Raw genomic sequence first — 13788 nt, forward strand, 5'->3', positions numbered from 1 at the left:
AGAGATTCGATGTAGCCAATGAGAGGCTTCCTTTTGGGGTTGCTAAGATACGTGTTGTGTTGGATTGTTGCCGTAGCGTTTTCAAGAAAAAAAATGATGTAAATGCATTATAAATAAGATTAATCCTCTCTTTATTCACCCACTTTTGTCATGGTGAGGTTGAGGGCGAGGTGTCTTGTGGTCGGTACGTTACGTTTAACCATTTTTTACTTGTATAGCAAAGCAGAAACAAGCTAGCTGTTGTGCTAATGGTTTTTGCTAGTATTAATATGTATTGTTATTATTTTGTTTGGTACCCTGCAGGAGATCCAGCAGTGGGTAAAAGTGCCCTCTCGCAGATGTTTCACAGTGATGGGACTCTCTTCCAAAAGAACTACAGCATGGTAAGAATGTGTCAGTTGATCATTGGAATTGAATAAAGTGAACGAATTGCCTAATTTTATCAATTTAATTTTTGTATTCGCCACTGAATTAGATTATCGTAAAAGTATTAGACTGTAGTCACTACAGGGGTGGCCAAGTCTGGTCCGAGAGCCCCTATCCAGTCTGTTTTACACTGTTTTAAGTGTTAAAAAGTATGGTTGAAATAGGGGGACAGGTAGAATTACGTTAGTTTTTCTTTGAGGATTATCATTTATTGGAAGTGCCATTACATTAACATATATTTTACTTCAGTGAGTCTATGAGAAGCAATCATTACACTGAAAACTTGATGAGATAATGTTAGGTTCATCCAATTGTATGTTTATTCCTTAGGTTTTTCCAATTCAGCTTTCAATAAAAAAGGCATCTGTAGTCACATCCCATTTAATTCTTGCAAGAGAGAATACATCCGGCAGCTCGCCCCACCCAAGATTATTCTAAAGAGCGGCATTATGTCCTGCCTATTTAAGGCTTCAAATCAAAACAATTACAAGGTTATCGATTCCATTTGCGTAAGCAAGAAACAAAACAATTCCATTTGCGTAAGCAAGAAACAAAACAATTCCATAATCAAGCAACCCAAGCGTCAACCTAGCGTCACAAATTAAAACAATATGCTTGATAGCCATCCGCTGACCCAACAACAATTTAAGCGTCCTTCACCGATCTTCATTGTGAACTCGCATCTGGGGAAAAGGTCGACGCGTATCTTCCAGTAATCAGTCCTCGGAGCAAGAACTCAGTGGATTGTTTTATGTCCTTTGCTTCTGTCCTGGAGAGCGACCTTGGCGTAGGCGTTTGTCTTCGTTGGAAGCGATCAACACATATAACTATATTGTTTAATATAGTTACACATTTAGGATGAGCATTACTATTCCTAATAAGCAAATATATTGATTAATATAGTAAGCATGTATATTATAAGGCTTTATATTCATTGCAAACACATTTATAATAATAATTACCCCAACATTCCCCCCTATATTATAAATTTGCACATGATCCCCTTAATAAAACTTCCTTTCAGCTTTATTCCATTAATTCCAAATGAACATATAGTAACATCCCAGAATAAACCCAACAGATAATTAAGCTCAGGTGTTCTGAGGATGCCGATTGCAATGATTCACAACAGCAGGGCTGGCCAAGTCCAGTCCTCAAGAACCCCTATTCAGTCTGTTTTCCATATCTCCTGCCACCAACACACCTGAATCAAATAATCTGGATGGGTATGAAGCTTCTGGATAGCTTGCTGATTGGATTGGATTGGATAACTTTATTCATCCCGTATTCAGGAAATTTCATTGTGACAGTAGCAAGAAAAGGCATGAGTTGATCATTTGATTCAGGTGTGGTAGAGGTGGATGATTTGGAAAATAGACTGGATAGAGGCCCACGGGGACCAGACCTGGCCACCGCTGACTTAGAATCAATCATGTCACTGGACAAGTACCTAAAAGACATGACTGTGCATACCACATCAAACTTGTCAAGATCCCACCCCCACCCCCTGACCCTCAGACCCTGAGACTTTTTAAGCCCCATGCGTATGTTCAACACTAATCTCATTACACTGCTCATCTCCCAATAACCTCCTTTCCATGGACACTCCCAAAGCGAAATAAATCAGCACATGTTATTGATTCCATCGGAATAGCCCTGAAACATGAAATTATTAAGGCCGACTATTGCCTGCCATTTCTTTTTCTTTTTTTACAAATTACTTTTTGTTCTCTTGAGGGGCACTTAACATGTGTATGACAATTAGACGGACAGGCTTCAGCTGTGTTGAATCTGGTGGGGCTCCCGTGGGACAATTGGTAGAGCATGTCATCCAATCAGTCTAGGCTTATCAGTTCAAATCCTGACTCCCACTGTCTTTTGTCAACGTGTCCTTAGGCAAGACTCACACAAACCCCTACCATGTCATCAGCAACCTATTGGTTTATGACTTATAACTATGCCTTTTCTTGCTACTGTCACAATGAAATTTCCCGAATACGGGATGAATAAAGTTATCCAATCCAATCCAATCCAATCTTTGCTAAATATAACCTCTAACCCTTATAGAAAAAATATCTCTTCCCGCTGCTTCTGATATATCAAAAGTGACCACTGGGTTCATTTATTCCCTCCCTCGTCTTCCACGACACTTCTTTGTGGAGGCCAGCGAGGCTCAGCAGCCATTCCGCTCACATCTTCGTCCTTGTTGAAAATGTCAGATGGGCCGTTACCTATATACCCAGTGTATTTGGGCCTTCATTGGCATTCTAGAAAGAGGCTTCTGTGCGTCAGGGTAGCTCATTAGAGCGGCACTGCAGTGTGTGTGTGTGTGTGTGTCTGTTTTGAACTGTATGACGGGGATTCCTGCATTTCTTTTTCAAACAAAATGTAAAAAAATAATGATGGACACTTCAAAGGTCTTTTTTAATGTCAGGTTCTGGCCTCAGATGCTAAAATCACTTATTTCACAATGAACCAATAATCAAAATATTGGACCCCTATGTATTTTGATAATGGAGTCATTGGTTAGTTATTTTAACTAGAATTTATCCAACTTTTTATTTCAGCCTATAAAGCCAACATCAATATTTTTGTAGTATTTACCGATCTGTTCAGAACTCAACCTATTGGATATATCAATCATTTTTTGTACATTTTCTAAATTTCCAATTTGACATTATTTGGGCTGTTTTTGTATATGCTGGTTTGGACACCTCGTGCTGAAAACTCGTTTCTGTGTGTGTGTGTCCCTGTGGAAGAACACACATTGTCTAGCCACACAGAGAAAATGTTTACTCGACTTTTTAATTATCACGGTGGTTGTGTTTGTTTAACAGACAACAGGAGTGGAGCTGCTCATCAAAAGTGTCAATATCCCCGACAGCAGCGACAGTGTGGTGAGTTAGGTTTTTGTGTCTCTCTGGTAAACACCTGCTGCCAGGAAGCTGGGTAGTCATGCTCAACTGCTCAGATTACAATGAGAAGTCTTTTACAATCCATAATAATACAGATCTGGGTAAATGAATCCCCCATTCTGCCCCGCTCCCCCCTCCGCAAAGCCCAAATTCAGCATTTTGTGTTTGTTTAGGTTAATAGGGAGGTCTACAAATATTCTCAAAATGCCCTAATTATGACCCAAATGTAATCTGTGTGATTCACAGGAGCTTTACATCATTGTCTCTGCTGGCAAGGATTGCTTGGTGGACGCCATTGAGAAAATGGTGAGACACCTACACAAATTACTGGCTAGTGTTATTTGGTGTTTTTCATTTCGCCACTGGCTTTTTTTCAGTGGGGCGAGCTGTCTCTGGTGTGCCTGGTCTTTGACCTGACCAGCGAGCGCTCCTTTAGCAACTGCAGTCGCTGGATGGAACGGGTCCGGGCCCACTGCGCAGATCTCCAAGTCCTCGGTACTGTTGGCTGAACTTGTAGATGTGCCGCATGTGTCTTACCAACTGTATTTCAATGCATTAACTTATTGACACTTAGAGCGAGATACAACAGCTTTATCATGTTCGTAAAATATAATACGATAATGAAGCTATTCTTCAGTATTTTGAAGTATTGTTACCTGTGTGTTTTTTCAGGGGTTTTGGTTGGCAATAAGTGTGACCTGTCAGCCAGGAGAGAGGTGCAAACAACTATTGCGCAGAAGTGGGCCCAGGCTGAGGGGCTGGAGTACCATGAAACCTCTACTGTGAGTACACATTCCCTCTACCTCTCTACCTCCCCCAATTTCATTTCATAATCGTCGCTGACCCTAAACAATTTAAGTCAAAAGTCTTTAAGTTTGTTTATGGGGGAAGAAATGCCCAAAATACATAGCATTTATTTGACTATAAATTTGAATGTGTAGTAGTGATGTCGACTAGTCAGTTTAACTATTTTACCACGGTACCACCTTCATAGTTTCATTAAGTAGGTCTTAAAATTGTAAACAAACAAAAAATAAACCACGTTTCATTTTTTGTTTGTTTGTTTTGTGTCACAGAAAGAGATGGAGAACTGTGAGGCCCCACTCCTAAGCTTAGCTCGTGCTTTTCACTCTCTCTACCAGGAACGCAGAGAAACCATACAGAACTTGCGTCCGGGCTAAACGTGAAACAAACAAACAAACAAAAAAACAGTTCACAATAAATACATATATGTAAATATCAACTATGTTTATGTAATGGCTGAGTGATTGTTGCATACATAGAACTTTAACTCTATGTGGTGGCTAACTAGCTGACGTCTTCATAATGCTTGTTAAATATTAGAATCTTTTTTTCACTTTATGTATGTTTCCACAAATATATTCAACATGATTCCTTTCAAATATAACAAGCATGAGTAATCACATGAACACTAATGACGGATATCTGTAATCCACGATGTAAGAAGACTTTAAATCTTTTTTTTTGATCGGCAGTTGAAATTTTTTGATTGACGCACAGATTGAAAAAGGAATATACTGCTGGTGCTGCACACTGGTAATGATTTAAACAGCGAGCCTCCACTTCAGTAGTGGGCAGTGTGGAGCTGTTTTAGTCATCCTATCTAGGCTGCAGGGCCCTTCATCCACCCTTCCCAATCCAAACCTCCACCCTCCCCCACTGCTCTGATCACAGCAACACTGCAGAGAGACATGCGGCCGCTGTGATCATAGCATCGTGGGAGAGCAAGCGGGCCGAAGGCACGACAAGAGGCGCACAATGCAGCAGGCCGCTGAGAAGACAACCACTCGGAGATTTATTACATAGCTGAAGGCGCCTGCCATTTGAAAAAGCCAATAGATAGAGATTATCTTGAACGTGCGAGTTCTAACTACTCATTTTCCGTCAAAGTATACACAATTTTCAAGGAATCTGGAAAATATTTTAAAGGATTTTTTGCAGATATCTAAGGCCAAAGCCTTTTTGAAGGAGCAATGTGTAACTGCTTTGATAATTACAAAAATGTATGATAAGCAATCTGCAAGGCCTTTGTGAATCTTGCAAAAAAAGTCTTGAGTTAAATTTTCCTATGGGAAGACCTAAATTATTCTTTCTCAATACTGCTAATCCATGTCAGGGTTATGTGGTGCTGGTGCAAAATGTGATCTACACTCTTAACTGGTCGCCCTAGCCAGTCATAGGACACACACTTAGACAAACAACCATTCCCACTCCCAATCACACTACCACTCAGTGGGAATCAATCCCATGCTGCCCACACTGATGTTAGGCGAATGAACAACTACGTACACCCATTTTCTCCTTTTTTTTGCTACTTCCATCACTCACTAACTTGCTCGTCATGCCTCTTTTGGAGTACCAATCATAGAAACTATCGTAGGTCTTAAATATGGCCAGAGCAGCTTTTCCAGATTTAAAATGTTTAAATCTACTTAAAGATTGTAGGTTAAGCTGTGGTAAACATAGTAGGTTAATCTTTTTTTCAGTGTTTCTCACCCACATTTTTTTAAACCACACTTACCTATAGCAGCAGTCCAGTATGTTAAAAACTGAGACGAGATTTTCCAAAATGAAGCCCTTAATCATACTAAAAAAATACTTAGTAATCCTTAAAGCAGTTCAGAGGTCCTAAAAACAAAGAACGTATTTTCAATGTGTAGGCATAGATTGCTATAACTGCACGCTGTAGTGGTTGCAACTTATTGTTTGTTAGAGCCTCAACATAACATAAAATATATTGAATTTTAAATTAAGGTGTAACAACAATGTGTGGTTAATGAAGCACTGTGAATACTTTACAAATGCATCCATTTGCAGTCAGATTCTTACCATTACAGTGAAAACTGAACCCGGACTGCCTGGCAAAGTAAGCTGAATGTACAGCTAGCTATACAATCAGTGATTGGCTAATAATGTAATGCAAACGTTCATTTTCGCACCTCCAATATTTGCTAAGTGAAGTAATTTTCCTGTAATGCTGAATGTTCCTGTTATTTTCAGGTATTATTATAACTTTTGTTTATTTATTTATTTAAAACCACGCAAACACGCGTTGTGTTCCCTACAGGGGGCTCAATGTTTATTCATCATCAGGACTTGATGCATCCAAGTTCAGAATCATTCAGTTTTGGCACCTTAAAAGACATTATGCTTGTTATTATTATTTTTTTTACTTCAGGTTTCTTTTAAATTGTAATTTACAACAACACAACGCAAGAACTAAAGAACAAGAAAAGAAACGCCAAAATAACATTAAATAAGACTCCCGTTGATAGTAATGATAAGGCTGTGTGAATTTGAAAGAACTGAAAGAATGAAGTGAAAAGATCTTCAAAGCTTGCTCTTTTTTTGTGTGAAGCATCATGAGGCCCCTGGCCCCAAAATGGTCTACCCAAATAAAACGTGAATAAGAAAATAATTCAAGAACCAAGATCGTAAACACAGTACTGTAACATTAAATTTGTCACACCTTCTGCCCATTACATGGCGTCATTGATTTAAAAAAAGGTTCCTTAAAGCAGAGTGGATGATTTGGATTTTGCATGCATGTAAATTCATTTTTTTTCCTTTTTAATTATTTTTTTTTAGGGACTCGATTTAGTCGTCGCATAGTCCACAGTCGTCTTCATTCATCTGCTCAGAGGTTCACTCACCCCGCCCGACCCCCTAGCAGTTACTTAACTTTGAACAAAGATGGCAGCCAGTCTTTTGGCGGAAGGCCAAAAGATTGTCTAATTTTTTTGTTTGTTTCTTTTTGATTTTGCTGTAAAAAATGCTGAATTCCTAACCGAGCCTTTTCCCTAACAAACGTCTCGTCTTGGGTTCCTTTCCGTTAGCATCTCTCATAGTGTTGCTACTTTATTGATTGTTTTTTAATTTTTTCTATTTTTTTTATCGCTGCACCAGGAAAGTCTGGTCATGACGTCTTAAAAGGTATACTCGCATGTTCGTATGTTTGATATATATCATCAATACATGTTTGCTTTTTTTGTTCTTTTTGCTTTTTTTGCGGCTTCTGAAGTGCTCCCTGCTAAAATCGTACACCGCAGTGATTCACAGTATTTATGCAAATCAAGAAGAAAATAAGATATAGAAACTAAAAAGACAAACTGGGGTGGTAAGGGGAGATCAGGGGCCCATTTTTACCAGACCACTGAGTAAAAAATATAACATTGGGCTCTTGGCTTGAAGAGACCACCCTCAGAAACCACCCCCACCAAACCCCAGGAATTCTTAATAAACATCAAGTTGTTAAACAATGATAGATGGGAAAAATCATGCATGCTTCTTTTACTTTTAGGCATTTTTCTTCCGCTTCACTCAAACAGAAACTGAAGTGCCAGACCGTTCGTTAAACCCTGCCATTTTTCCGCTACCAAGCCAAACCCCGCCCCCTTCCCGAAGTCCCCGTTTGGAAGTGTCCATTAGTTTCATACGGGCGTAGTACGTCGATTGGCAGCGTTGCTGGAGTCTTTTAGGTCTTTCTGGATGCAATTGTGGACCTGCAGGAAGTTGTGGTCCCTCTCCGTGGAATTATAGGTAGCCGTGGGCGTGCCCGTCTGGCCCTTGGGCAGCGTATACATGGACAGCTCAGTTGAAGGCAGCGTCCCAAAGGCCTTGAGGCCCACTGGCGAGGCCTCGCGTGAGTGCGAGGGGTCGGTGGAGCGAGATGAGGACCGTGAGCGGCGGCGGTAGCGATAACGGTAGCTGGGAATGCGCGTGATGGCGGCGCCCTGGAGGTAGTCGGCGGCTCGCACGCCCACGCGTAACTCCCGGTGGCGGTCGATGAACATGTGCACGGCCAGCACGCCCACCATTTCGGCCATGATGAAGGAGAGCGCGCCGAAGTAGAAGGACCAGCCGTAGGAGTAGCTGTTCTTCTTTGAGTCGCTCTTGGAAGGGTCGCCGGCGTTGGCTGATATATACACAATGATGCCGATGATGTTACTCAAGCCTAAGGCGAAAAAGAGGAAAAATAGGAGATCAGATGATTCCAATCAAAAGCAGGGATGTGAGGACCAAAGTCACAGTACCCTTGCTGATGTTAAGCCTGCCCATAAGATATCAAATGCCAACCTTTAAGTCACATACCTTGGCTGACACTTTGGGATGAGTTGGCTTGCTAATTACTCTCTCGTTGAGGACTGACAATGTGCTATGACTCTTGCCATGAAAATTAAACTTGAATGTCTTTTTCCTTGGATATTATAATATATCTTACAATCATTGGAAAATGAGTCTACGAACAGACTGGAGAGGCCCTAAGAAAGAGGGAGAGAGCTAGAAACATCTCAAGTGACCAAAGTCACTGTATCCTTGATGACATTTAGCTAACTGATGGGTGACAAACATTAGATCAATCTTTATACAAGTACCTAAGTACTTTAGATGTTAGAATGACAACTTCTGATGCATGTGGCAGTTTTAAAAGAGTCAAATACCTTGGCTGACCCCTTGTTAATGAATTGGCTCTGTCCCTTACTGGTAGGTCTGAAAATGTGCGTCAACCCTGAGACATACTTAGGAAATTAAACAGTAATGTATGAATTGCTGAAATGTGTCTACCTGGATTAACTAGAAAACTACTGCTTGGAACCTATTGAAAACACTGGTTTGTTTCTCTACAGTTTGTCAAGGCAAAAAACTGCATTGGTTTTGATCTACTTTACCAACTACCAGTATACATTTCCTAAAGTTTTTTCTTATTTTCTTTTCTGATCTTCTCTCATGTCCCCTTTTACTCTATGAGTGAACTGGAGCAGGCAACCAATTTTCCCCCTGCCTGACATTGTCACACATTGTGCCCCAATAAGATGTTCAAATGGGGGAAAAACACTGTTTCCTCCATTTCGGTCATCCACCAGAAATAGACACATGGACATAAATATGGACTGATAGTTGAAAAAGACGAATGTTGTCAGCAGGGATGAGACTCCAGCTCAGCCTTGACCCGGTTAAGAAAGAGAGAAAAGGGAGGGCTGGAGAAAACAAGCTTTGACTTCTTTGCTGAGATTTTGAGAGACAATTCCACAGTTTGGTTTTTGATTCATTAATTTTTAAACACAACTTGTCCTTCTTAAGGTCGTGGGGTGCTGGAGCCTATCAAAATACATGCAGACTGCTCGCCAGGGTCATTCAATTCCACCGCCACCGCATGGGAATCGAACCCTCACTACATCAGGTGTGTACTTCTTTGCATATTTTTTTTGTTTTACACCAATAAAGGTGGTAAAATTGATCAGAATCACAAAATTCGGGAGCTTTTACAACTTTTGACAGCGCCTGTTACCAAAAAGATTGAGGGCAATTACCTAATACGCATTATGATTGTGCTGGCGCCAACTTATTTCAATAATGAAAAATAAAGACAACCTCCAGTAGTACGCTTTGGATAACTGAACAAATTCATGGTATAAGTTGTTACAGACACCCCTCCACTCTCCTTTAACGATTCTAGCCAATGCAATTGCAAGGGTTACATCAACATCATAGTACTGTGATTCTGGAACGTTTACAGAATTTGAGAATGGAAACAAGATGAACCAAATCACGCTTTTTACCCAACAAAAGTTAGTATGGATCTACTTTTGATCACCTATGACAACGCTCGTGCCGTTCAAACTGCAAATAAAGGTTTTAAAAGTGGGGTAAAGTGTGCAAAGTGTGACTGAGCCATATCCACACAGTGCCCCTCAAAAATATGTATCTCAGTGAAAGAAAAAAGAGCAAAAGAGGATCAGGGACACCTTATTTTTAGTGTGTAATCCCAATGGCTCCTTTTAGCCTGGCAACAGGGGCGAGAGAGGCACACATTGCGAGCGAGATAGAGAGCGAAAGCCGTGACTTGAAGGGGTTAGCGCAATCTATCTGGTGCAGTGGACTGGGCAGCGAGCTAAGACCACATAGCAAAAAAACTCAAACTCTAGCCGCTTTGAGTGATTTCTGTCTTTCAAAATGAATGTTGGGGCAGCTATTGCACTAACACGCAACACAATCTACTGCTTGGTGGTTTGTGGATGTAAACATTAAGCAGTTTCTCCTTTTGTCATAACTATCAAATTAACTGATCCAACCCAAATTTTGGTAACCCTTTGCTGGGGTGTCGAGCAAAGGTTAGTTCAGTTTATACAGTTCTCAAAAGTTGTGAAAACCAAATAAATCTTATAAATTTTGTTCAGTATTCTACGAGTATTATTTAAAATTATCATGTGAATATCCATTTCCAATTTGTCATAGAGAAATATGCATTCTATTATGGCTCTTACCTGCAGAGACAAATAGGATGCCAGCACTAAGGATGATGTTGTGGCGTGACTTGTAGAACTCACTGGCGGCAATGCAAAGCCCCCCCATAAAGAGTAGGATCACACTCATAATGGGGAAGATGCTTGAGGCTCGCACTGCACCTATAAACACAAATATAACTTATCATTAGTATCACTCATTGTAGAGCTCAATACTATATGAAGGAATCCATCTCCATTGCCAAGATGGGGGATGTTAAAAATGGGTATATTAAGGTGTAGCTGGATTTTCCTAGCCAGTAGTTTATAACAAGAATGACAAAACACATGTTGGGGCAATTGGAAGTCAAGTTAGATCAAAATCAGAAAATAACAGCCTCTAACCTACTCAAAATCAATAGAAATGTCCACCATAACGAAATTTACTGTCATGTCCTTGTAAAATGAATTTTGGGTTATTTCTGATAGCCAGGAAATTCAATACACCTTTTCTTTTGACTGCAGAGATGGTTGAGTATGCAACGGTTGCCTTCACTGATCACATTTTAAGGTGACCTCACATTTGGCAGCGTACCAATAGCACACTCGTCCGTACAACCACACACACACACACACACGATCCCCTTCATCCTATTTGTTTTAACCCCATCTCTCCTTTATTGACGCGCTGTCGCAGCAAATTGTTTCTGAAGGTGGACAAGGGCTACACAACTACACACAGGGTTTATCACAGTAATGTTATATACACTTCAATCAAATTTGTGCGAGATGTCTTCAACAGTGTTGCATTTTGACACAATGCAATAACATCAAACACCTTTCTGACACATTTTTTTAATTCAATTTGAACACATACACACCCCCACACAAGGTCTTGATCTTGTTGGTTACTTGGAGTTCATTTTTTTAGGACAGAAGAGCAATACAGTACAGTACAGCGTATAGGTCTTATTACCGTCTACTAAATTATGGCAACGTACACATTGCACAACAACTCTAAATCCCGACATCTTGTCTATTTCATCCCCTTCACATATGCTGCACTGTGTGTGTGTGTGTTTGTGTGTGGTCTTGATTTATGGTTTCATTAGCTACGGTAGAGGAGAGCCTTTTAATTGCAGCTGAATTATAGAGAGGGGCGCCACGGGAGCTCCCTGTGTGGATTTGTGTGGGTTGTGCACAGCTGTGTGTGTGTTCTATACACGAAAGAGACTAACAGCAACAAGCTACACGCACACACACACTCTCATCGATCAGCCGCCCACCCACATCCTCGACCTGTCCTGCTGAAGTGGGGTGTTCCCCGTTCACACTGTGTACTACCTACGCATGCTTAAACACTGCACACGCACATGTGGGAGGGCACACAGAAAGAACATGGTTTTGTTACAAATACTGGAAAACAGTAAAATTGTAACCATTGTGTAGCGAATGCTGTTGGATTCGTTTTCATTTGAAATAGAACTGACTACAGCATGAAATGTAAAATATTTATAGATAAATGTTTTCTGTCATAAGCGATAAAGTATAATCTAAAATGTGTTTTTGTGCCTTATAACGCCATTGCCTTATATATGCATTCAGGTTGTGTTTAATTAACTGAAACCTTTTTGTTGGCACATTCTACAATACTATTTCAGTTAAGTGCTCAAGATACACATAAATCATTTATCAAACAAATACATTAAACAGTCAAACTAATGATAATCAAATTAATAAACAAATCTAAAGTTTAGAGCACGTGTCAAAGTGGCGGCCCGGGGGCCAAATCTGGCCCGCCGCATCGTTTTGTATGGGCCGGGAAAGTAAATAATGAGTGCTGACTTTCTGTTTTAGGATCAAATTAAAATGAAGAGTATAGATGTATATTAAATTTCCTGATTTTCCCCCTTTTAAATTAATAATTGTAATTTTTTAATCATTTTTTTCTGTGTTTTTAGTTCAAAATAATTGTGTAAAATCTAAAATATATAAAAAAAGCTAAAATAAACATTGTTTTAGATCTATAAAAACTGAATATTCAGGGATTTTAATCCAGTTCTTTTAATCCATTTATTAAAAAAATCTAAATATTATGTCTAAAATGGTCCGGCTCACGTGAAATCAAGTTGCCATTAAAGCGGCCCGCGAACCAACCCGAGTCTGACACCCCTGGTTTAGAGTGTTCAATCAGCCTACCGTGCATGTTTTTGAGACATGGGAGAAAAAAGGAAGACCGTTAGCAACCCACACAAGAACATGTAAACTCCACACAGTAAGGTCGGAAGCCACGGGGAATTGAACCCTCAATCTCTGAACTGTGAGGCGGATTTATAAAAATAATAAAAAGAAACAAAAAAATAAAAAAATCCCGGGATGTGACCCAGAGGCTTTTCAATGTCCATGTGTGGTGTAAGAAAACGCTTTTAATTTGTCTGACTTTCTTTTGTAGTTTGCTATCCAATCTGGCTGACACGTGCATGCAAGCGGACAGACAGCTGACAGAGCACGTTCTTTAGACCCACATGACGACTGCAGGCAAATTTACGTATCTGGTTAGTCAACTTTTATTTTTACATTATAACAATGGAAAATAATGTGATGAAAACTGTAAAATTAACACACCCTATTGTTAAAATGTGATCTAATCCCATCTCATCCACTCCTGAAAATTCTATATAAAAGCCTTAAGTATTTCATATTATTATTTTTGTACCTGTGGTGCTATCTTGCCATCTGATATTATTCCAAATTCATGTGAACAATGTTCGACCTGGACTGAGAATACAGCTTTTCAGGGTTCTGTCAGTCAGAAGTGACAGTAACCCGGTCACAAATGTAATCTTCCACAAAGCAAACATGACACGATTGTGTGTGTGCTGCCTGCCAGTGGTTATCAAGCCACATTACTGGTGTAAATGGTGATATGCCTCCCTGTCCCCAAATATAGCCCACCATGACATCAGTAGAAACGATGACGTCATTGCTTAAGCGCCACTACCTCGCCCTAAAGCCAACCAACATCATCCTCACCGCCAACCCGAATAGTATTAGAATTATGTTACCAGGATCCAGCGGTCTAATTTTAGCGAGCGGGAGCACGTCAGAGCAAAATCGGACAAATTTCTATAAAAACAATTTTTTCTGACGTCAGTTTGGATGGATTAGTGTCTAAGATGTGCTTTGAAGGTCAAGATGGGATT

At 40.1% G+C, this 13788-nt stretch overlaps 2 protein-coding genes across 5 annotated transcripts in view; one reads left to right on the forward strand and one right to left on the reverse strand.

Moving 5' to 3' along the window:
- Positions 1-13788, forward strand: part of ift27 (intraflagellar transport 27 homolog (Chlamydomonas)) — a 16805-nt gene continuing 3017 nt past the window's right edge. The window contains exons 1-8 of one of the 4 annotated variants that reach the window (XR_013300990.1): positions 2-184; positions 304-383; positions 3264-3323; positions 3588-3647; positions 3719-3836; positions 4014-4123; positions 9444-9543; positions 13038-13140. Coding sequence is in view for 2 of the 4 variants with exons in the window: in XM_077604957.1 (XP_077461083.1) it covers positions 151-184; positions 304-383; positions 3264-3323; positions 3588-3647; positions 3719-3836; positions 4014-4123; positions 9444-9543; positions 13038-13087 (612 nt within the window). In the remaining 2 variants the exon portion in view is untranslated. Of the gene's footprint in view, positions 185-303; positions 384-3263; positions 3324-3587; positions 3648-3718; positions 3837-4013; positions 4124-4417; positions 4585-9443; positions 9544-13037; positions 13159-13788 lie in introns of those variants that run through there. The other 3 variants (XM_077604957.1, XR_013300989.1, XM_077604958.1) reach the window with 3 other exon arrangements.
- The window catches only part of cacng2b (calcium channel, voltage-dependent, gamma subunit 2b), a 24592-nt gene continuing 17218 nt past the window's right edge, over positions 6415-13788 (reverse strand). Inside the window, exons 3-4 of the mRNA XM_077604960.1 lie at positions 10628-10768; positions 6415-8316 (exon numbers count right to left, since the gene is read on the reverse strand). Of these exons, the coding sequence (XP_077461086.1) occupies positions 7793-8316; positions 10628-10768 (665 nt within the window). The 3' untranslated portion in view covers positions 6415-7792. The remainder of the gene's footprint in view (positions 8317-10627; positions 10769-13788) is intronic.

This window comes from Stigmatopora argus, chromosome 7 (genome assembly GCF_051989625.1).
Source record: "Stigmatopora argus isolate UIUO_Sarg chromosome 7, RoL_Sarg_1.0, whole genome shotgun sequence".
Taxonomy (NCBI): Eukaryota; Metazoa; Chordata; class Actinopteri; order Syngnathiformes; family Syngnathidae; genus Stigmatopora; species Stigmatopora argus.